The sequence below is a fragment of the Dipodomys ordii genome, unplaced genomic scaffold, assembly GCF_000151885.1.
Source record: "Dipodomys ordii isolate 6190 unplaced genomic scaffold, Dord_2.0 Scaffold36, whole genome shotgun sequence".
In the NCBI taxonomy this organism is placed as follows: Eukaryota; Metazoa; Chordata; class Mammalia; order Rodentia; family Heteromyidae; genus Dipodomys; species Dipodomys ordii.
The window spans coordinates 5,104,665-5,128,173 of NW_012267252.1; the positions used below are offsets into that span (position 1 = coordinate 5,104,665).

The window sequence follows — 23,509 nt, forward strand, 5'->3', positions numbered from 1 at the left end:
CTTGAGCTACAGCGCCACTTCCGGTTTTCTGGTGGTTTTATTGGAGATAGGAGTCTCACGGTGTCTCCTGCCAGGGCTGGCTTTGAACCGCGATCCTCAGATCTCAGCCTCCTGAGTAGCTAGGATTACAGGCGTGAGCCACCAGTGCCCGGCTCCAAGGAGTGTTTTCTGATTGAAGGGATCTTCAGAAAAAGATAACACAACAAGTAGCCTGTCAAGACTAGGCTGGAAGCTGGTTCGAGTAGCACTCACCTGTAATCCTAGCTACTCAGGAGGCTAAGACTTGATACCATGGTTCAAAGTCAGCCCAGGCAGTAAAGGCTTTGAGAATCATATTTCCAATAAACTACTTAGAAAAAGACTAGTGCTCAAGTGGTAGAGCAGTAGGCTTGAGCAAAAGGAACTCAGGGACAGCACCCAGGGCCTGAGTTCAAGCCCCACGACAAAAAAAAAAGACAAAGCAGGTAGGTACAAAGAGATCTGCATTGCCAGTTTCTGCTTCATTTCTGGATTCTGGACAGTAACAATTAAAGGCTGAACAACAGAAAGGTCGAGGGTTCAACTATGTCAGAGTTCTGAAGGTATGACAGCCTACCTCCTGCTTCTTTTCCCTCTTCCCTCTTGGGAATCTTTGCAAGTTCTTTTGATGCTGGATGGGCCTGGATCTTCTTTCGCTTGGGAAATGCTTTTAAGATGCCCCTGGGGTCCATCGAAGTATGGGGTGAATCCTTGCCTTTCTGTTTAAAGGATGGTCAGCACAGATGTCACTCCAAAATCCCCAAGTGAGGCCCCTGGACCTTTTAGCCTATGTAGATACAGGCCCTGAGCAATGCAGGCCAGTTCCCTGGGGGTCGGTGGAAACCAAGTTAAACTGGTGATTTAAGGGTAGCTGTACACCCAACAACCTTTTAAAGAATATTGAAGACAGTGAGGGAAAGGTGAGGCTAGGGATCCCTCTGAGGAATAGGAAACAGTAGCTTTCTTTTGGTGAGTCTCGGAAGAGTTTGAGGAACTTTGTCAGAAAGATGGCAAGCTAGGAAATGGAGCTACATTTACAACTACGTCCAAAGGAGAGGAGACTGGAGGTTCCTGCTTAGAAACCCACATCATCTTTCTTTACCCACCGCAACCAACTCCGGCAGAGGAAACCTTGGAGGGGGGTCTTGGCGGGGCTGTGGGAGAGCCCTGCACCTGCTCTGGTCGTGGGCCTCTGGGCATGGGGTGCTGAGCCCTGCAGCTGCGGGGAGATGGGGCCCGGCCGCCGCAGGTGTGGGGCGACTCGGGAGTCTCAGCCTCCCAGCTGGGGTGAGGACCCGGGCAGGTGTGGTGCACCCGCCGACAGCGGGGGCCAAGGACTGCCATCTGGGGACCAGGGTTGGGATCTCCCCATTCCAGAGCTCTTCACATGGGAAGGGTCCGCAGGGTCAACTCTGCACTGAGTGGGTCAACCTAAAGCCGGAACCCGGCGACGAGCGACAAACCACTTACCGAAGGGGGAGCCAATGAGAATGGACGAAGCACAAGGAGGGAAAAGGCAAATACTCGGAACACCTTCCGGGTCAACCGGAAGTGACCCATCGGCGGAAGAGTTGCCATGGCAGCAGCCAGGCACGCTGTTGAGTGAAGGGAAGATGGCGGTGACCGGCTGGGTGGAGAGCCTGCGGGCTGCGGAGAAGACTGCGCTGCTGCAGGACGGTAATTGAGCCCCCCGCGAGCTCCTTCGTCCTTTCCCTCCAGGGTCCGGCCCTCTGGCCCCAGGAGGGCCTCAGAGGCTAGGTCAGTAGAGCTGGAAGGACCTCCGCCATCAGCCAGTCGAGTTTCTTCTGCTTTTGCAGATGAGGAAACTGAGGCCCAGAGAGATGACGGGCTGTCACCGGGCACCCACTTGTTTTCCCTACACTATTTCGGCCCCTTCTGAGTTTTGTTGCTAGTAAATACTGCTTTTCACATGCATGATAACACTTGCTCCTCACTGGTGTCCCACCCCATTTTACTGACTTAAGTTACAGACCAGCTGGGGAAAACCATTTCCACCTCGCCCCCACTCGGTTCTCATTGGCTCTTCTGGCAAAGATTTCTCATCTCAGTTAGTGGTACATTTGAGTCTTGACCTGCGATTCCACGGACCTTAATCTGGGAGTTCTGTTGCCTATGGCGGCCTGGTGTTACGGGACTTCTGGGTTATAGTCCCACCCTGCTATTAATTCACCATGGACTCTCCAGTTAGCCCCTTTACTTGTTTGTATCTCATTTTCCTCATTATAACACGAAGTGGGTTGTCTACCACTCTTATCTCTCCTGCCCTATGTTTTTGTAAAGTCAATCTCTACATGTATTCAGTGCAGAACAACGGCTAAGGGTTGTTTCTGTCAGAGTGGGCACAGGGGTGTGCAATCCAGCATGGTTCCACACTAGAATTGTTCAGTATAGGGTCCCTTGTGCTTTTAGGTTCTTCCCTGGACCCTCTTGGCAGCCAAAGTGAATTAGGTCTGAATTTCTGAGGCATTAAAAAACTAACTGTGGGACTCATATCCACAAGTAGAGGTCAGCAGGGAATCCTGGAGTTTACGGAAATTAAAGTCAGCTGCTCATTTGTTTCTAAAGACAGTATTTAAGGAGGCTTTTTCCTGGGTCCAAAGCTCTGCCTACAGCAGTTAGAAAAAGACTTGTTCTGTCAGGAGTTCATAAAGTGTTCAGGAAAAAGACATGTAAGTATATAATAGCACATGTCAGATGAAATTGGACTCTTGTATAAAATGGCATGAGAGCATGTAGGTAGAAATGACTGTCTTTTTGGAGGAAGACCTAACTGATGAGGTGGTATTTCTGGATCTTAAGGAATTAACATGTGTTTGCTATACAGAAAAAGAAAAAAATTAGAGTTAGCTATGAGGAATGGATAAAGGCATGGAGGTGTGAAAGTACAGGACTGGTTACTCCAGTAGTAACAATTTCATCTGACAAACTTTTCTATCTGGGCTGGCAGATCCCAGCCTTGTAAGAAGCCTAGATTACAGAAGTGAGGCACCAGTTTCTATCATTTTAACCATTTTAAACTGTACAGTTTAGTAGAATTGAGTATATTCACATTGTTTTACAACCATTACCACCATCCATCTCCAGAACCTTTTCACCTTCCTCAACTGGCAACCACCATTCTATTTTCTGTCTCTTATGATATTTTTTTCCCCCTGTTGATTGTGGGGCTTGAACTTAGGGTTTGGGCACTGTCCCTGAGCTTTTTCACTCAAGGCTAGTGCTCTGCCACTTTAAGCCACAGCACCACTTTAATTTTCTGGCGATTAATTGGAGATAAGAGTCTCCCAGACTTTCCTGCCCAAGCTGGCTTTGAACTCTAATCCTCAAATCTCAGCCTCTTGAGTAGCTAGGGTTACAAGTGTAAGTCAACAGGACCTGGCATTTTCTCATGAATTTAAGCAATCTAGAAATCTTACTTAATGGGAATAATAAAATATTTGGGTTTTTTTTTGATACTAGGGTGTAGGGCTTCACACTTGCTAGGCAAGCACATTATCACTTGAGCCATGCCACCAGTCCTTTGTGCTTTAGTCATTTTTTTTCCAGATCGGATCTTGAGGTTTTTGCTCAGACCATGATTCTTCTACTTATTCCTACATATGTGGTTGGTATCACAGGTACACACCACCATGCCCAGCTTTTTTGTTGAGATAAGAGTCTTGTTATGCTTTTTGTCTAGAGTGGCTTTGAATTGCATTCTTCTAAATCTAATCTGCCTTGAGCTACCATGCTAGAGGACTGGCTTATTTCATATGGCTTAATGTCTTCAGAGTTCAGCCATGGTATATTATGTGTCAGAATTTCCTTTAAAGTTGAATAATATCCCATAATGTATGTGTGTTTTTACCAACACCACTCCCCCACATTTTCATTATTTGATGGTGGACACTTGGAATGACTATTATAAATAATGCTGCTTTGAACATGGGCATACAAATACCTGTTTACTACCTTTAGTCACAGGACAATATTTAAACAAATAGTTCATAGCCAAGGTTATGTTAAGTTCTTTGATACGAGTATCACAAAATTATAACAGTAGGGCTGGGAAGGTGGCTCAGTGGTAGAGTGCTTGCCTGCATGCATGAGGCTCTGGGTTCCATTCCTCAGCACCACATAAGCAGAAAAAGCAGGAAGTGGCGCTGTGGCTCAAGTGGTAGAGCACGAGCCTTGAGCTGAAGAACACATGGAGAGTGCCCAGGCCCAGAGTTCAGGGACCACAATTGACCAAACAAAAAAAATTACAATGATAGGTTTTAAGTTGGGTTTTTTTTTCCCCCCTCAAACCAAAAACTAATACATTAACAATCATGTGGGTATGCCTTGTCAAAACCACCTGCAGATTTGCCTCTGGAGGATGTGAAACATAAAATGGTAATCACTAGAAAAGTGTCCAATTAAATTTTTAGAACAGTATTCCAAGCCGGGCGCTGGTGGCTCACGCCTGTAAACCTAGCTACTCAGGAGGCTGAGATCTGAGGATCGCGGTTCAAAGCCAGCCCGGGCAGGAGAGACCGTAAGACTCCTATCTCCAATAAAACCACCAGAAAACCGGAAGTGGCGCTGTAGCTCCAGTGGTAGAGCGCTTTGCCTTGAGCTGAAGAGCTGAGGGACAGCGCCCAGGCCCAGCGTTCAAGCCCCATGACCGACAAAAAAAAAAAGAACAGTATTCCACCTTACAATTTGCTTTTTAATATTTTTGCCAGTCAGGGACCTGAACTCAGGGTCTGGCCACTGTCCGGGACCTTCTTTTGCTCAAGACTAGTATTCTACTTCCTGAGCCACAGCGCCACTTCCAGCTTTTTCTGTTGTAGTACTAAGGAATCAAATCCAGGGCTTCATGTATGCTAGGCAAGCACTCTACCACTAAGCCAAATTACCAGCCCCCCCTTTTTTGTCAATCTTGGGGCTTGAACTCAGAACCTGGGTGCTGTTCCTGAGCTCTTTTTCACTCAAGGCTAGTATTCTACCCCCTTGAGACTCAGCACCACTTCCAGTTTTCTGGTGGTTAATTGGAGGTAAGAGTCTCAGGGACTTTCCTGCCCAGGCTGGCTTTGAACTGTGATCCTCAGATCTAAGCATCCTGAATAGCTAGGATTACAGGCAAGAGCCACTGGCATGCAGCTCTTACAAATGTTTGAAACCATCCAAGTTATCCCATTTTACTTACTTGAGCTTGAACTTCAAGAATGGACTTTGGCCTCAGACGAGTTTAAGCTCCATCTGTTACTGAGTAGCCTTATAAGCTTGGGCAAGTTGTATGATCTTTAAACCTGTTTCCTCATCTGTGAAGTATAAATAATGGGACATATAAGATTAGTGTGAGGGCTGGTAAGGTAGTAGAGTGGTAAAGTGATTGCCTTGCATGCATGAGGCCCTGGGTTTGATTCATCAGCACCACATAAGCAGAAAAAGCCGGAAGTGGTACTGTGGCTCAAGTGGTAGAGCGCTAGCCTTGAGCTGAGGGACAGCACCCAGGTCCAGAGTTCAGACCCCACAACTGACCAAAAAAAAAAAAGATTATTGTGAGAATTAAATTCAGTAAGACATGTAAAGTTCCTTGTTGTTAGTAAGTGCTGTATCCTTTTCCTGGACCCAAGGCCAGATGCAAAGGGAAGACACTAAGGCTAGATACCTGCAGCTCTTCACAGGCAACATCTTGTACCCCTCTCCTGACAGGGGAACTTCTTAGGCCCCTGCAGGTGTCCAAATGATTAAGGCTGGTAGAACCAAGCGTCTGCTGAAAGGCCATGTAAATTTGGAGATGAGTTTCCCTGAAATACAAATTAGGAATGGTTTCAGAGGACTGTCCCAGAAGAGTGAATTAGACAGGGATTCCCTACTCTAGGACTCTGATTTATTTTTGGTGGTACTGTACCAAATCCCTAGTGCCTCACCTCAGAGACAAGAGCTGTACCACTTGATCCCCCTTATTCTTGAAGCTCATGTAGTAGAATGTGTCCACAGCATGTAAACACCCTTTTATCGGTCTGAGGAATCCACGTCTACCTACTTATCTGTCTGTAAATAGAAGAAATTACATAATCACTCCTAAGCAAATGTTCATAACTATGCCTTATGGGTAGAGAAACTGGGCTAGGAGACTCCCTTGAGCTCTTTTCTTTTACTGGATGAATCAGTGTTTGTTTATTCTTTCAGTCAGTATTTGGTTGAACTCCCAATTATCTGCAATGCACACTTGGTTTCAGGGAAACGAACAGGTACAGGGATAAAACCCTTCCTATCCAGAAGAGATAGCAGTTATCAAAGAATCACACAAATAGATGTAAAATCATAGCCAAAGTGTGTGTCTGGAAGAGAATGCAATGAGGATACCATCCTGCGGTTTCATGTGAGGAATGGCTTAGGGATGGGTGGAAGAAGGCAGTGATAGCAAAGCTGGAGGGAGGTTGCAGTTGGGAAATTCACCTCCTCATTCTGAACACATAGTAGGCTTGTTTCTAAAACACATATATTTATATCAGATGCTTTTAAGTGCTGTGATAGAATTTGATAAATCCTCTACTGTGATATGCAAATAAGAGAGGTACAGATTAGGAATTGATTATTTCTGCTCAGGTGGCTAGAGATATAATTAAAGAAGACTTCCTAGTGGAAGCTGGATTGTTCGGATAAGGAAGAGTTCCACAGTTGGGAAGAAGTATGGTGCAGTGGAGGAAACAGTAGCGCAAAGGCCTTTCAGAGAAAAAAAGTGAATCCAGGATGTGCTTTAAAGCAATAGTGGGTGATAATTGGTAAAGAGTCTGTGGCAGATTGGCAAGATTTCTCAGTACTCCCAGGGCTTCTGGGAGTTTTCTGGGTCTGACCCTTGATGTATAGGGAACAAAACAAAGGGAGGCTTTGAGGTAAGGTGCTCTCTGCTTTTGTGCATAGGGAGAAGGAAAGTGCACTATTTGTTCCCAGACGGGAAGGAAATGGCTGAAGAATATGATGAGAAGACAAGTGAACTACTTGGTAAGTTACAGGCTCCCGGTGGAGCCCTAGAAATGCATGGGCTGATGTAGGCCCAGTTGAATGCTCCTAGGCTTCGAGGAGGAGCCCAGCACTGAGGTGATAACTGGAGGAGACTTGAGGCCTATGGACATTATTGTTCCTGAGCATTGCCTAGACAATGTTGGAGTTCTTTTGACCAGTAAATTCCAGCTCTCAGATAAATGATGGGGTGAGTGATTCTTCTAAGCTGGGAGTGGGGATGTAGAGAAACAGTTGGGAAAAAATACCCAAAAAACAAAAAACACCTTCCTGAAGAAGGTGGCATTGAAGTGGGCCTTGTATCTGAGTAGGGCAAGCGCGGGCTTTCACTGCAGGTTTTTTTACTTTGTTCTTTTGCTTTGTGAGGTCACATCTGAGTCAAGCAAGCTTCTGATCTTGCCTTCAAGGCAATACTGTTAAATAAGACCCTTATCTTAACTGAATGAATCAAAGGGGATAGAAATGGTGACTTTGCATCATTGCCATTTTTATTCCTCCAGGTTTTTCCTAAAAAATATAGGCTCATGAATAGAGAGGCTCCAGCTCAGGTTTCTGGGCATTCTTTGATTTGTCCATTCTCTGTTCCCAGGTATGGGCATCAGCATTAACTGACTTCCTAGAGCTGGATGACTGGCTCTGTGACCTGGGGCCTAAGGCTGTCAGCAGAGGGAGTTGGTCTCTTTATTAAGTTCTACCAGAAATGCTAAGTTCAATGATGGAATCATGGGCTGGGGTATTTTCTTGCCATTATTCTTGACTTTAATTTCTTTCTGGGCCTGATCGACAGGTAGTATTGGTGAGGGAATTTCGTTTTCCCTCTTTCTGACAGCTCATAAATGTCTAGAACCGACAACATGGATTATACTGGTTTGCATTCTCTTAGTCTCCAGTCTCAAAATGTGTGTCCTGCGCATGTTCAGTTGCAGAGTGAAGTGTTGATCCCTTCTTATTATGAGCTGCTTGGGCTCTGTTCCCAATTGGTTTAGTCTGGTGCTATTAAAAATCTTGATGTGTTTAGCATATGACACTGATTTGGTAGAAACCAATACAGTAGTAATATCCTCACAATGCTTTGTAATTTATAGTGTTCCCAGGGGGTGACAGCCTTGGAATGCCTAACAGGGGAGAACTTATGAAAGCAGAGGTCACGTGGCTAACCACTACCGCAGCCCAGCTAGTCTGGTTGTAGCTCCTCGCCACAGCCTCAAGTGCCGCCTCTCTTCTCCACACAGAGCAAAGAAGGCAGCTATAGCTGCCAGGGCGCGCACACACACACACACACACACACACACCAGGGCACACACACACACCAGGGCGCGCACACACACCAGGGCACACACACACACCAGGGCACACACACCAGGGCACACACACACACCAGGGCACACACACACACCAGGGCACACACACACACACACACACACACACACACACACACCCCACCCCCAGACCTCTTTGTTGTGCTTGAACATGAAACTAATATGGAAAGTAAGTCCAGGTTCCCTCATTTGTAGAACTCTATAACCCAGTATCCCACACTAACTGTCACTTCTTCCAGTGGTGCCTGGGGATAAATCATGGCTTTCAAATTCCTTTTGCTTAGCAGGGTGCTGGTGGCTCACGCCTATAATCCTAGCTACTCAGGAGGCTGAGATCTGAGGATCACGGTTCAAAGCCAGCCCGGGCAGCAAAGGCCGTGAGACTCTTATCTCCAATAAAACCACTAGAAAACCGGAAGTGGCGCTGTGGCTCAAGCAGTAGAGTGCTCACCTTGAGCTGAAGAGCTGAGGGACAGTGCCCAAGCCCAGAGTTCAAGCCCCACAACCGACCAAAAAACATTCCTTTTGCTTAACAGCTGAAGTGGAGGAGGACACTGTTGGTAAGGGAGCACCAGTTGGCTAAAATTTACCTAATAATGACATTAGCACCCTTCTCTGATTGGGCTCCATGTCAAGCGTTTGGCATGTATTTTCTCATACAGTTGTCTTCATTAAAGCCTTAAGTATTGTTGCCTCCATTTTAGAATTGAAAAAAATCAGAAGCTTAAGGAAGTTAGGTCCCTTGTTCAGAGTTACATGGCTGGTTTGTATCTGAACCACAATGTAAGTTTAGTTCTATCCTACTGAGGAGCTTGTACTTTAGCATACAAGAACGTAGTGTTAAGAGTTGAGAATGTTCTTTCTTTCTTACTAAATGTTTCTTTCTTCAGAATAATCTTAATGAGGACTGATGGGCAGCAAGGAATACCCCGCTTTAGCCTCTGAGCTTCAGCCCGAGCATAATAGCACATCCTTTTCTTACTTCTTTTTCTCCCCCCCTCCCACCCAGCTGTCCTTGCAAAAATACTGCTCATTATAAATTCTTTTTTGAGACTGGGTCTTGCTATGTTGCTCAGGCTGGCTTCAAAGTCCTGGGCTCAAGCAGCCCTCCTGCTTCAGTTTCCCAAGAAGCCAGGACATCAGGCGCATGTCTCTGTGCTGGGCTATTAATTTTGAGCATAAATAACCCCAAGGACCTGAGCCAAGCTGGCTTTTGCCTGTGCATATTATGAAGAAAATAAGGACATGGGTTTTGTGGCAGAAAATACAAATCGTTTCCATTTTTCTAACTAATATCCAAATTTGATAATTGGTCAAACTGGTTTTGTGTTAGAAAAGCTCCACGTAATTTACAGAGGAAGAATTGCTAAGAGGTGTGCATCTGTCTGGGACAGAGTTCTCCAGTCAGTGTTAATAAGCATGTTAGTGTCATCTTTTTTCTACCCTCTGAGGGGCTATTCATTCCCACCCCCCACAACGAATGCTGTATGTATTCATAGAGGAAAAAACTGAAGGGCCCCGTAACAATGATCGGAACATCAAACCAGCCCCAGAAGAACACAGCATGTCCAGGGGGGCAGAGGCTGAAGGGCAGGCCATCCCCCAGCGATTACATTCGGATTACCGCTTAATCTGCTTTGGTATTTGACCGCCAGCCTAACCACCGCAGACCGCATTTGGAGGATATTGAGCACTTTCATCCCCAGGCACTTGAGCGGCTTTATAAATGACCCACTCGATTCCCTTCAGCCTCCTCAGGGATGGGCCACGGCAGCTGTTTAATAGCCACATAGCAATGTTGCAGTGTTTTAGGGCAGAAAAGAAGAATCCTGCATCCAGTTTAAGCTGCAGGGAGTATTTAGGAAAGGGGAATGTAATTATCCACATTGGAAGTGGGCCAGACCTTAGAGCTTTGGGGAAAGAGGCCTTTAGGACCTCTACTTTCCAGCCCACCTGAAAGATGGGGCCTCTTTCAACAGTCTGGGACATCAGCTTGCTTCCTGCTGACTTAGGAAAAAGCCCCTAGGCGCTGCTTCCTTCATATATTCCCCGTCAGACCCTTTACAGGGTCATTGAAAGTCTCCTTTCCAAGGACTGGCCCTGGCTCAGGCAGGGAGAGATGGCAGCCTCCCAGGGAGCTGCCTTACACACTCCAGTTTGGGTTTACCATATAATCAAATCAGAGTGACAGCAGGTGGAAACAGTCTTCTGTTGCCGCGGGAGCTGTCCTTGAGTACAGGAACAAAGACAGGGACAAGAAAGACAAAGTATATCGTTGCACATGTGTGCTCATACCCACATGCTTGGGAAAAGTAAGGAACTTCATCCAAATTGTGTATTAGATATTGCCTCCTGACCGTTGCATTGCAGTCCAATGAAGAATTGAATTCCCAAGGGGTTAAAAAAAAAAGATGATAATAAAGTGAGGCAGCCGAGAGCGGTGCCAAGCTCCTGTGACCCATGTGGCTTTCAAGGTAAGAAGTGAGGACGCCAGCACAGAGGAGGGTTCTGAGTCCTTCTTGGGAATATTTCAGTGGAGAACGCAGCATTCCTTGGAGTAGAAGAGTGGCTAGGAAATGCTGGGGTAGCTATTGGTAATGTACCTTGGCATACCAGCTTAACATGGCCAATGTTTAAAGAAGTCTCTCACTTCTCCACTTCTCTAGCCCCAGCTAGCTAGATATTCCTCAATTACTCTTTTTGATAACCAAAGCTTATCATTTAGAGGCCAAAAGGAAACAAAGCTACTGAAAGAAATCTTTCTAAATACTATATAATTGGACACTTTACATAAAAGTTTAACCTCTTATTGCTGATTCACTTGTCTGGTTTGGAGGGTTAGAATACATTAATTTTTTTTTTTTTTTTGGGTCTGGTCGTGGGGCCTGTACTCTGGGCCTGGGCGCTGTCCCTCAGCTCTTCAGCTCAAGGCTAGCACTCTACCACTTGAGCCACAGCGCCACTTCCAGCTTCTTTCTTTTTGCTTATGTGGTGCTGAGGAATCGAACCCAGGGCCTCAGGCATGCAAGACAAGCTCTCTACCACTGAGCCACCTTCCCTGCCCCTGAGCCACCTTCCCAGCCCCTGTTGTTTGTTTTTCCTCCTCGTCCTCCTCCTCCTCCTCCTCGTCCTCCTCCTCCTCGTCCTCCTCCTCCTCCTCCTCGTCCTCCTCGTCCTCCTCCTCGTCCTCCTCCTCCTCGTCCTCCTCCCATGCCCCATCACACTTGGCAAGAGACCTGATTTAAGCTATTTTTTTGCAAATTAATTTCTGTCCCCTAGTAAGTAGTAGCAATGTATAACAGCAAAAACACAGGGGGGAAATACAGTCTTTTATTTTAAGATACAGGCATTGGACTAGACATATTCTAAAGGAACTTCCACCCTTAAAATGTGTGATTAAATTCTGTCATATAGCAGTGACTTGTGATTAGGGCTACTTGTTTGCCCTTGCATTAAGTAGTCCTAAGTACTTTTGTAATTCTGTCCTTCCATGTGAGCTGTCTGGATCCTATTGTCAGTATACCTGGGGGAAACAATAATGTCCTCCCTTATTTACTGGACACATACTTTTTTTTCTCTCCCCTGTGGTATCAAACCATGGCCTCACAATGCTAGATATGGGTTCTACCACTGAGCTAGATCCTCGATATACACAGCATTTTATGTATGGATTGACAAGGAACAGGGAGTTATCTGTTCTTATGGTACAGAGTAGGGTACATGATCTTGTTTCATGAGCTGCTGCTCAGAGATGTTTGTCACTTCTGAGTTTGTGACTATGACAGGCCGCCAAAAGACTGTCTTCCAGTTAAGTAAGGTATTATAGTAAAAAGACTTGAATGTACTTCTGGTCACAGATCATTCACTTAAGAAAGTATTTGTGGGGAAAAAGTTGCCTATAAAGCATATTTCCAAGTTTTACTCTTCCTTATTAATTTTCATTATAAACTTGGAAATGTTTTCTCAGGGGAATTTTTGGCCCTAAGATGTAATAAAATCACACTGCAGAATGCAGCAGACCTTATAAAAGCACATATTCAAGGAAAAATTCTAATTTTACAGCATGCTTTGTGCTTGGCTCATATGCCTGCCTTACAGCAGCAAGGGTGTGCAGGGTTGACACATGCACTGAGGGCACATGCCACTGAGGATCTCACTGGAGCCACACCACCACCCCCTACCTCCTCCCTCCCTAAAAAGAAGACATACTTGGAAGTACCCACTGTAGCGCACTAGGTACTTTCTGAACTGGTCAGCTTCTTGAGATAGCTCCTGGACGCTAGTGGTCTTCAGCAGGGTTGGTGCTTATTTAAGGACACCCTAAGATGTCAGTTTCAGGGGTTCCAAATGCATCAGGATAGGAAGGACTGAAGGTGCCTTGAGAGGTTCTCCACTGGGATAGAGCTGAGTGATGATCAGGAAAATCCTGGCAGGGGCTTCCTGGGACTAGCCACTAGCTATTTACATTATAAAGTTGCAAATGATGTCCATTTTACCAAATAAATCACACTGGCTATTCCATCAATAGGGAAATTTAAAATATCTATGTAAGATTTGTTTATTTGTGGCAGTGCTGGAGACTGATATCTGGTCTTATGTATGCTAGAAAAGAACTCTGCTATTCAACTATATCTCTAGGCCATGATTTCATGATTTCTGCACCTGGGCACTGTCCCTCAGCTCTTCAGCTCAAGGCTAGCCCTCTACTACTTGAGCCAGCGCCACTTCCAGTTTTCTGGTGGTTTATTGGAGATAGAGTCTCACGTACTTTCCTGCCCTGGCTGGCTTTGAACCATGATCCTTAGAACTCAGCCTCCTGAGTAGCTAGGATTACAGGTGTGAGCCACTGGTGCCTGGCTTTCAGATTTTTTTTAAGCCAAGTATACCTGAAAAGAGTGAATTTTGTATTATTTCTTCTTCTTCTTTTTTGGATCAGTCTTGGGGCTTGAACTCAGGTCTAAGGCACTGTCCCCGAGCTTTTTCCCCCCAAGCTAATGCTCTACCACTTTGAGCCACATGCCACTTCCAGTTTTCTTGTGATTAATTGGAGATAAGAGTCTCATGGTGGCTCACACCTGTAATCCTAGCTACTCAGGAGGCTGAGATCTGAGGATCGAGGTTCAAAGCCAGCCCGGGCAGGAAAGTCCGTGAAACTCTTATCTCCAATAAGCCACCAGAAAACCGGAAGTGGCACTGTGGCTCAAGTGGTAGAGCGCTAGCCTTGAGCTGAAGAGCTGAGGGATAATGCTCAAGCCCAGAGTTCAAGCCCCACGACCCACCAAAAAAAAAAAAAAAGAGTCTCACGGACTTTTCTGCCTGGGCTGGCTTTGAACCTCAGAGATCTCAGCTTCCTGAGTAGTTTAGGATTACAGGTATGAACCACTCGCACCTGGCTTGAATTTTATATTTCAAATTTCTAAATCATGATACAACCTTGTTGAACAGTTTTCACACTCTTCATTTTTTACACGTTTTGTTTTGTTTTTTTGAGTCTGGTCGTGGGGCCTGAACTCTGGGCCTGGGCGCTGTCCCTCAGCTCTTCAGCTGAAGGCTAGTGCTCTTCCACTGGAGCCACAGCACCACTTCCGGCTTTTTTCTTTTTGCTTATGTGGTGCTTAGGAATCGAACCCAGGGCCTCATGCATGCAAGGCAAGTGCTCTACCACTGAGCCACCTTCCCAGCCCCTTTTTACACATTTTTAGAGGGGAAAAATGAATCCAAATTTCATTTGGGGAATCCAGATTTTCCCATTATGAGAAATTATATTTGCCAAACCTCCATTTTTTTCCTGCTTGATGCCACACCTTAGGGGTTTTGCATTCCCCTTCTCTCTTTTGAGAACTTCTTTTCCGTTCCTTTTGTCTGGGTATCCATGAGAGGGACTTTGCAGGTTGTCAGCTACTGAAATGCTGTAGGAAGATTTCACAGGTTGCATGGTTCCTGCAGATGAACAAGGCTGAGGACACAGACCAAAGCTCTTGCTTGTATCCTGTTTCAATGACCTGATGGCATGCTGGAGCCACAGCAGAAATCCTTTCTTCACTATAAACACCTTGCTTGCTTCTCTCCCCAGTGAGAAAGTGGCGTATGAAAAGTGCCCTGGGAGCCCTGGGCCAGTGGCAGCTTGAAGTGGGAGAGCCAGCACCTCCAGGAGCAGGGAGCCTGGGGCCCGAGCTCATCAAGGAAAGCAATGCCAATGTATGTCCATCTGTCCTGCTGGCTTGTGGGGGCTGGGAGAGACTTCTGGCCTCTCAGGGCAGGGAGTATTACTTGTTCAACTCCTTCTCCAGTGGCCACAGTTTGCGTGAATGCCTAAAGGGTGAGGCCTTCAGGCCTGGAGTGTCATACAATGGTGGCCTCAGAGGGGAGTTTTGGAGAAGAGCTGAGGACCATCATCTTGCCTGAAATGGAACTTTGGGGAGGGTGGGAGTCATCCCTTCCCACAACTTCCCCAGGACCAGTCATGAGTTGGAGTTGCCTTCTGCAGCCTATCTTCATGCGCAAGGATACCAAGATGAGTTTTCAGTGGCGGATTCGCAATCTTCCTTACCCAAAAGATGTGTATAGTGTCTGCGTGGCCCCCAAGGAGCGCTGCATCATTGTCAAAACCACCAACAAAAAGTGAGTAGCACTGCAGTCTGCTTGTGTATGAGTGGGATGGGGGTCAGGCCCCAAAGGAAGGCAGGCTGAACCAAACCCCAGGGGCACTTGAGGGTGGAGGCACTTCCTCCATGCTCTGCAGCCCCTTATATAAAGCAATCAGCGTCATTGACTTGGTTGAATGAATGGGGGTATGAGGGAATCATGTGCACATGAACTTTGATCTTGGATATTCTGTCCTAAGGATATTGAGACCTTGACTTCCTGGTTGGCTCTGATCCTTGGTGGACTTAGCCTAGTGACATCACTGTCAGAGCTGGCAGGGAGGCAGAGCATGGAAGCACACCTGCCTGAGGTGGGAGTTAGGGGTTTTAAAGCACTGGATGGGCAGCAGTAACCCTGATCCCTCCCTGGACTAAAGGAAAATGGGCAGGTGCTCTGGAAGTCTCTGGCAGTCTGTTTCAGAAGGACCACTCAACTACTCTTTTCTGTTTGCTAGTGGGATAGCAGGTTGTGGGGGCTGAGAAGAAATGAATCCATTTCATCCTGAGCCAGTGGGATTACATATCAGGTCAACTCCAGTCTGGAGCATTGAGATGGGAGGTTTTCCAGTTACCCATTCACAAACTGTGAAGCTTATCCAGCCTGTCTCATGGGGTGCTAAGTCTAAAACCAAGGTTATATTCTTTCACTGTCTTACATGTAGTCAAGAGGACCTACCTCCTTGCTCTTCTCCTCAGTCCATGTGTTCTAGTCTCTCCTTCCCTCTTTTCTCAGGTCCATGAGGCTCACAGGGAACAGAGCCTCTCCAGTGCAGCCCTGGGTTCTGACCTCCTCTTATGACCTCCATACCCCCTCACTTTGGCAGGGTTAAGGGGACAGGGAAAAGGGTGGAGATGAATGAATTAATTTCAGGGTTATTGCTGTACATACAACCAGCGGCCCCTGCAGTGTGCCTTGTCTATAAATATAAAGTCATAATAATAAGAGTTTGCGTTTGTAAAGCACATTGAAGCCCTCAGATAAGAGGCAGTTTATCCCCGTTATTGTTCTCATCATTAACAGGAGTCAGTGCCTAAAGTGGAATTTAGCAATTTCAGACAACAGAGAAATTGCCTGTAGGAAAACAAACTCCGTACTTCAGCAAGCATTCCCTGGCGTAAGAGGCCCTGGGTCCAAACTGGGAACAAAAGTGCTTCCGATAGCACTTGAATCTGCAGCTTAGCACTTTGTGGATCTGGCTGCTGCCTACTGTTTGTCCCCCAGAGGTCACTGTCGAATACAGATATCAGGCAGAAATGTGATTACAAGGGACTGAAAGAAGAAAGGCTAGCTAGCTCACCAAAAAATTCATCTGCGGGCAGATCCTCTGGGTCCCATCTCCTGAATGCTACCAGCCATAGGTGGCGCTGTTAGCCTGGGGCTCCATGTCTAGAGACTCATTCCAGTACCCAAGGGGGAGGGGGAGGTATCTCTTTAAACACACACACACACACACACACACACACACACACGCACACGCACACACCCGCGCACGCGCACGCACACACGACAGAAGTGTTACCCCAGAGGGTAAGGTTTTCCATGAAGGGGAAAGAAGTATTTTATTATTTATTTATTTGTTGGTTATGGGGCTTGAACTCAGGGCCTGGACACTGCCCCTGAGCCTCCTACTTGAGCTATAGCACCACTTCTGGTTTTTCAGTGGTTAATTGGAGATAAAGAGTGTCCCAGGGACTTTTCTGTCTGGACTGGCTTGGAACTTTGATCCTCAGATCTCAGCCTCCTGAATAATTGGATTATAGACATGAGCCACAGGTGCCCAGCTGTGAAAGGAGAATTTTAGTACCCATATTGGAGCCTCTGGTTTAGTGTCCCAGCCTGGCTTATTTCTGTCCTGCAGGTCCCTCTTTTAAGAGGTAAGCCTTAGAAGCCAACCAGAACTTTGAGCAGCTCTTTCCTGAGAGTGGAGCCTGGTGGCATTTTCACCTTCTACCTTCAACTGCTATTCTTTTTAGCAGTGTTTAGCTTTTTCAGGATACCTTAAAAAATCTATTTCCTGATTATCACATCACCCAGAGGAGGGAAGGATCCATATTTTCTTTTTTAAATTTTTAATATTATTGTCAAGTTGATATAGAGGGATTACAGTTACATAAGGTAGTGAGAACATTCCTCATTGAACTTGTTACCCCCTCCTTCATTTTTCTCCCTTTTTCCATAGCCCCCATATTTTCTTTTGTGTGTATGAATATGCCCATGTGTTTGTATTGGGATTTGAACTTAGAACTTGAGTTCCCATTTGGCTTTTTCTGCTCATGGCTGACACTACCACTTGAGTCATACCTCTAGGTCAGATCTTTTGCTGCTTGGTTGCAGATAGGAGTCTTTTGGATTTGACTGCCTAGGCTGGCTTCAAACTTCATTTCTAAGATCTCAGCCTCTTGAGTAGCTAGGATTACAAGCATGAGCCACTGGCACCCAGCTCCTTATTTTTATTTTTGGTCTTATATATTAATGGTTGTATAAAATGTTTGAAGAAAGTAAGCATGATGAGCTGATCTGTCTAAAGGAGGTAAGTACCTTCTCTCCCAGGTATCTGCAATGTCTGTTGTACTGTTGCATTTTTCTCTGGTTTCTACCATGCCTACCCTGGTTCTTGACCAAAAGCCACACTGAGTTGCTTTTTCCAAACTTGTCTTGTCACTGAAGAACTGGGTTGGCCACTTTGCTTGAAGGAATTGATTCTAGTGTGCTGTGTCCTTGACTTCAGATATTAATGAAAGATGAATTAGGGAAGGAAGAAAGTATTTGACAGGATTCTGTTGTAACATCTGGATCCAACAAGAATGTTTGTGTAGGAAGAAGGGAGTGGGGAGATAATTGGCATAAATCTGGCCTCTGCCATGTATCATCTGTAGTACTTGGATTTCCCATTTTATGTTGGGAACATGCTTATAGCTACCTCACAGATTGTTTGATGACATCAGACACATACACACATCCCAAGTAATAGCTAACCGGAAGCAGATCTTCAATGGTTCCTTAGAAAATGGAATCTGGGGGCTGGGAAGGTGGCTGAATGGTAGAGTGCTTGCCTTGCATGCATGAGGCCCTGGGTTTGATTCCTCATTACCATACAAGCAGAAAAAGCAGGAAGTGGCACTGTGGCTCAAGTGGTAGAGCACCAGCCTTGAGCTGAAGAGCTGAGGGACAGTGCCAGGCCCAGAGTTCAGGCCTCATGATCAACAACAACAAAAAAAAGAAAGAGAGAGAGAGACAGAAAGAGAGAGAGAAAGAAAGAAAAGAAAAAGAAGAAAGAAAGAAAGAAAATGGAATCTGAAGAGCTTGACTGATTTTGACATCAATGATACTATCACCGTGGCAAAGGATTCTGTGGTGAGATAAGTTTAGGACATTTGGACTCAACAGGATTCCTTTCAATAGACTGAGACCCTGAATGTGTGCATGTCACTGTGACTCTATCAAGGGCTATTGGGGTAAGGGTGATTGGTTTGCTCACAACTTGAGCTTTAAGATTTGCCTGCTGCTGATCTCAGGGAAGGACCAGCTGGAAACTTCTCTGAACACCTGCCAAGCAAGGTATAGAGATATAGGGTGGGGCCTACATGACTGTCTGCAGCAGCCCTTCCACTGCCTTCAGAGGAGAAAAGAATTTGGAGAAACTGAGGCCTAGAAGTTAAACAGCCTGCCCCAGGGCCACAGTGGCAGGGCCAGGAGTCCCTACAAGCATTTACTTCCACTTGTCTTTTTGTGTGTGTACCAGTACTGGGGCTCAAGCTCTGCCTGGGTGCTGTCCTTTAGCCTTTTCTGCTCAAGACTCACACTTTGCTACTTGAGCTACAGCTCTACTTGGGATTTTTGGTAGTCAAATGGAGATAAAAGTCTCACACTTTCCTGCTTCGAACCTTGATCCTCAGAGCTCAGCATCTTGAGTAGCTAGGATTATAGGTGTGAACCTATCAGTGTCCAGCTTCCACTGCCTTTTGAAGACTTTGGCCATTCAAAAAAAGGATAGCTAGCAATTGCTAGATAATGTCCAGGGGACCTGCTGGGTGGTAAGAGCCTAAGGGTCTGAACTCCCCTCATCAGTATCTGCCCCTACTTGAACAGATGCAGGAAATCTAGACCAGGTAGTCTTTTACTTTATGGCAAGAATGCAGAAGTGGACAGGTTAGGAGATTTGAGGAACTTACTTATAGTAAGGCTTCTCCATGTACTAGCTTTGTGATTGGGGCAACCTACCTAACTCTTCTTTGCCTCAGTTTCTTCTTTCTTCTTCCTCCTCCTCCTCCTCTTCTCTTCTTTTCCCTCGTTCTCCTCCTCCTCCTCCTCTTCTTCTTCTTTTTTTTCTTTTTTGGTTGGTTGTGGGGCTTGACCTCTGGGCCTAGGCACTGCCCCTCAGCTCTCCAGCTTAAGGCTAGCAGCACTCTACCACTTGAGCCACAGCGCCACTTCCGGTTTTCTGGTGGTTAATTGGAGATAATAGTCTCAGGAACTTTCCTGCCCAGGCTGGCTTTGAGCCATGATCCTCAGATATCATCTTCCTGAGTAGCTAGGATTACAGGCATGAGCAACCAGCACCCGGCTTCAGTTTCTTCTTTTGTAACAGTATAATGTAAGTAGCCAACCTGAGAAGGCTGTTTTTTGATGTGTCTAGAGTAGTACTTTGCACAAAACAAGTGTTGCAAAAGAAAGGTTAGATGGATGTGGTTCATGTCTGTAATACCGGTACTTGGGAAGAAAGGTAGGGAGGATCTTGAGTTCCAGGCCAACTGAGAACTGGAATCTAGCTAAGTGGTTACACATGTATTTAACATGAAGAGAGGCCCTGGGTTCAATCTTCAGCATCAGAAAAAAAGAAAAAGTAATCTTTTGATGTGTGCCTGCAACTAACCGGAACAGGAACTGGGGATGGCGGAAGTCAGGTCTCTCTTCCTTTGAACACCTGCAAAAGCCTGGGAATTACTCTGCTGTAAAGTTTGCCTTTTAACAGGAACCAAAACTGCCTGTGTAGACAAGGATAGTTCTTGTTTCTTCTTCATCTTTAGATTCTCAACTCACACAACTGGGCATGGAGGTGCCTCTAATTCCAGTACTTGGGAGGCTGAGGCTGGAGGATTGGGAGTTTGAGACCAGCCTGGGTATATAGTGAGACCCTTTCTCAAAAGCAAACAAAAATCAACAAAGTACAATCATTTCAAGCCCTAGGACATCATTAATGCCTAAAACTAAGCATTCAGATTTTTCCAAAAGCAGAGGCCCTTCTCTTGTCCAAGTGTTGGTAAGAAAGTCAAGTACAGACTGTTGTGGTGGTAACCCTCTAGGCTGGGGAACAGAGCCAGAGAGTGGGTTGGCTGCCCCCTACCTCCTTTGAGCCTTTCAAGGACCTCACCCAATAAACTAAACCCATCACAATAGACCCCAAACAAAGCTGACCCTCTGGGTTTTTGATGCTGTGGTTCCCTAGGCTAAGTGTAGGACAGAGTCTAGCAAGCCAGGCACCTCAGGCTTTCTTTCTAAGATCCTGATGTTGCCTTTGAGGCCAAGCCCTGAGATTTTTTTTCCCCCCTTCTGAACTAGCCCAGCCAGGGGAGTGGGTGGAGTGCTTCTCTCCTGGTTTTGCTTTTTGTGTATATTTGCCAGGAAGATGTTAACACTTCCTAACAAGCCTTTGTGTTCACCTAATCTCTGCTGTTTAACCTTTGACTCCCCCTATTATCAGTGTCTGCCACCTTTGCTAGCTAGACCGAGGGCCCCAGGAAGAGCCCTCAGTGGCTGGCTAGGAAGAGGATGTGGCAGGCATTCCTCCGCATTGCAGGCAGATGGATCGCCTTTCCCTGGGGCAGAGCTTTGGAAAAGAAAGCAACTTGCGATGCCATTAGGTTCCCCCAGCCCCCACTCCTTTTGAACTGTCAGCCTTTAAGTAAACATTCTTTTCCTGCCTTGGGTCCCAGCACCTTGGTGGGGAGTGGGGAACCTGGGAGGGGAGGGGCCCCAGAGGCTCTGCTGAACCTAGGGATTTGGGCTGGGAGGACAGGGGGCAGAAGTACTGCATTGATGTCATCTCCCCAAGTCCCCAGGGCATCGGGGGCTTTTGAAGTGGACTTGAGGTAGCTGTCACCACAAGGGCCAGGCCCCTCTGAAGTATTAAAAGCCCATCCTTTCCAGGCCCCTCACTTGAGTTTGTTTGTACCTGCCAGAGGCGTTTCCCTTTGCAGCCCACACAACCTCTGGAGCAGAAAGTGATGGCTTTGCCCAAGTGACAGGTCTGGCAGCTCCTGCCAGGGCCAGGGCCATACTTCCACCTAGAAGGATGCCAAATGGGCCTATTGTTAGAGCTGAGTGGGGGCTCTTTTGTGTGCTCTGACCCTCCCTTACACTTCACTGACAACTACAGAGAAATCATATAGGACATTTTGCCCCTCTGAGCCTGTGTGCCCTCTTGGCAAAGGTCAGAGTCCCTGAAAATTTCAGTTACATGTGTTATGGGCTGGGTGTTATGGTCTGGTTTTTAGTTAAAGAGAAACCACCATGACCCCCCCTCACCCCCACTTCCACCCCCCCCACCAAAAACAAAAACAAAAAACAAAACAAAACAAAAAAACACTTTGAATTGAAAGAAGTGAGCACAGGTGTGTGAAAGAGGAGAGGTGGGTCCCTTTGGCCAGCAAAGGGAGTCTAGAGCCTGAGATCCAGGGAGATTTGTCCTTGTGAGTGTATTTTTCTTTAGCTTAGAAAGCAGAGTCATATTAATAGGGCCTTGCAAGGTACCCAAAAAAGGAAAAGGTAGCTAAAGCCTTTGGGGGAAATCTCATCCCCAGCTTTGGGCAAGGCCCAAGGTATTTTTATCCTGTCCCTCTTTAGGGCACCTCTTCTATTTCCCAGTGACCTTAATGAGGCTTGAGGTTCAGAGGATCCCAAGCTACCTGAGTTCTTTGTGTTTTCCAGGAAGCTTCTCCCTGCCTTAGGGAATCCCTAGCCTTGCTGTGTGAGTCATTGTGCCCCTGGTGTAATCACAGAATTGTACCTGGCTCTGCTTTCCTTCTGTTAGACTGGCCAAAAGGCTGACTTCCTTTTCTTTCCAGGGGCACTGAACACTAAAACAGTTATTTTAATAAAACACTGCTGTTTTCACTAGTTTCTGTCTAGGTGAAAAGTGGGAGTATGTGTGTGTGTGGGGGGGGGCTCTAAAAGCTTAGTGGCCAAGCCTAGCAGCCAACTATTGGGGTCACCTAGGTCAGCTTGCTGGGTGCCCCAATGGCCCTTTGGTGTCCCCACAGGTACTACAAGAAGTTCTCCATTCCTGACTTAGACAGATTCCAGCTACCTCTGGATGATTCCTTGCTGAGCTTTGCTCATGCCAACTGCACCCTGATCATCTCTGTAAGATTTGCCAAGACTACGTAGCCTCTGCACTGGGGATAAGTTCTTCTTGTTTCTCTGTCCACATCATCTCCTGAACATCCCCATCCCCTGAAGTGCATGCTGGAGAACAGTCTCCCCAGTCCGCTGAGGAAGAGCAGGGTGGGGGTCAGAGAAGAGCCAGGTTACACAATTCAAAGCTGCAGGAAGACAGAGAAGTGGTAGAAATGGCAAGGTTGGGGTTCTGGTCCTATCCTGCCACATCACCTAAGTAAATCATTCAACCAGTTTTCCCATATGTAATAAAAGGAAAAGAAGGAGCTTGAGTGTGCATGGAGGAGGTTGATGGTGGGGGTAGTACTGAATTATGTCTTCTTCCTGGTTCCATCCACAGTACCAGAAGCCAAAGGAGGTCATGGTGGCCGAATCAGAGCTACAGAAGGAGCTGAAGAAGGTAAAGACTGCCCATAGCAGTGATGGGGACTGTAAGACCCAGTAGCTTGCCCTGAACTTTTGCCTCTAGTGTGGAGATGCTGTGAAACCTCCAGGCTGGTGCCTTTCTGAAACAGGGCAGCTGCTTCCTAGGAGCTACATGGAGTGCATCAGACTGGTGTGGGGCACTCCTAGCCCCTATTCATGGTCTTGTTTCCTGAGTAAAGTCATTCTGACTGTTGCAGATGGACTGCTTTTTTGTTTTATCTGTGTATGCTGCCTGTTCCTGGGTCTTACGGGTTTCCTTAGGGAGGCCAGTGGTATGGCACTCCCTGGGGACCTTCAACATAAAGCTTCCACCTAAAAGGAAGAGAGCAAGGCAGGGTGCCAACCTGCCTGCCTACCCTCAGGAGGTCTGGTGTGGAGGTGCCCTGTGCTAGCTTGGCTTTTGTGGGTAGGTCAGGAAACACTTCCTAAGGTAGGTATGGGTACAGGAGAAGTTTTAAAAAAAAAAAAAACAAAAAAAAAAACCCAAGCACTTTAGAAACAGCACAGAGCCATTGTAAATAAACCAGAATAAGAGTTACCAAGAGGGTGTTGCCAAGAGGGTGTGAAGAGTGAATAAGCAGCATGGACAGAAGCTTAGCACCCTAGCAACCTGGAACCCTACTGTAGTCCCCAGTCCATACCATACCACAGATAACACTCCTACCTCCAAAACAAAGATTGAGAGTGAGAGC

General features: G+C 46.4%; 2 protein-coding genes across 5 annotated transcripts in view; one reads left to right on the top strand and one right to left on the bottom strand.

The window, feature by feature from the left end:
- Poll (polymerase (DNA directed), lambda) overlaps positions 1-1,536 on the bottom strand; it is an 11,773-nt gene extending 10,237 nt beyond the window's left edge. The window contains exons 1-2 of one of the 2 annotated variants that reach the window (XM_013017549.1): positions 1,489-1,536; positions 596-737 (exon numbers count right to left, since the gene is read on the bottom strand). In XM_013017549.1, coding sequence (XP_012873003.1) covers positions 596-710 — 115 coding nt within the window. In that variant the 5' untranslated portion in view covers positions 711-737; positions 1,489-1,536. Of the gene's footprint in view, positions 1-595; positions 738-1,124; positions 1,200-1,488 lie in introns of those variants that run through there. The other variant, XM_013017548.1, reaches the window with a different exon arrangement.
- A 66-nt stretch (positions 1,537-1,602) lies between these two features.
- Dpcd (deleted in primary ciliary dyskinesia homolog (mouse)) lies at positions 1,603-23,013 on the top strand. Of its 3 annotated transcripts, none has more exons than XM_013017666.1 (6): positions 1,603-1,695; positions 6,934-7,014; positions 14,425-14,549; positions 14,839-14,972; positions 22,256-22,358; positions 22,732-23,013. In XM_013017666.1, the coding sequence occupies exons 1-6, from the start codon at positions 1,632-1,634 to the stop codon at positions 22,834-22,836; spliced, it is 612 nt and encodes a 203-aa protein (XP_012873120.1). In that variant the 5' UTR covers positions 1,603-1,631; the 3' UTR covers positions 22,837-23,013. The 3 variants fall into 3 exon arrangements, with proteins under 3 accessions (XP_012873120.1, XP_012873121.1, XP_012873122.1); XM_013017668.1 differs by having other exon boundaries at positions 1,694-1,776; XM_013017667.1 differs by lacking the exon at positions 14,425-14,549 and having other exon boundaries at positions 14,807-14,972.
- The last annotated feature ends 496 nt before the right edge of the window (positions 23,014-23,509 follow it).

Coding starts and splice junctions, on each gene's coding strand:
- Dpcd (XM_013017666.1), top strand. CDS start 1,632: ATGGCGGTGACCGGCTGGGTGGAGAGCCTGCGGGCTGCGGAGAAGACT. Junction 14,973..22,255: donor GTCAAAACCACCAACAAAAA/GTGAGTAGCACT, acceptor GTGTCCCCACAG/GTACTACAAGAAGTTCTCCA. Junction 22,359..22,731: donor ACTGCACCCTGATCATCTCT/GTAAGATTTGCC, acceptor TTCCATCCACAG/TACCAGAAGCCAAAGGAGGT.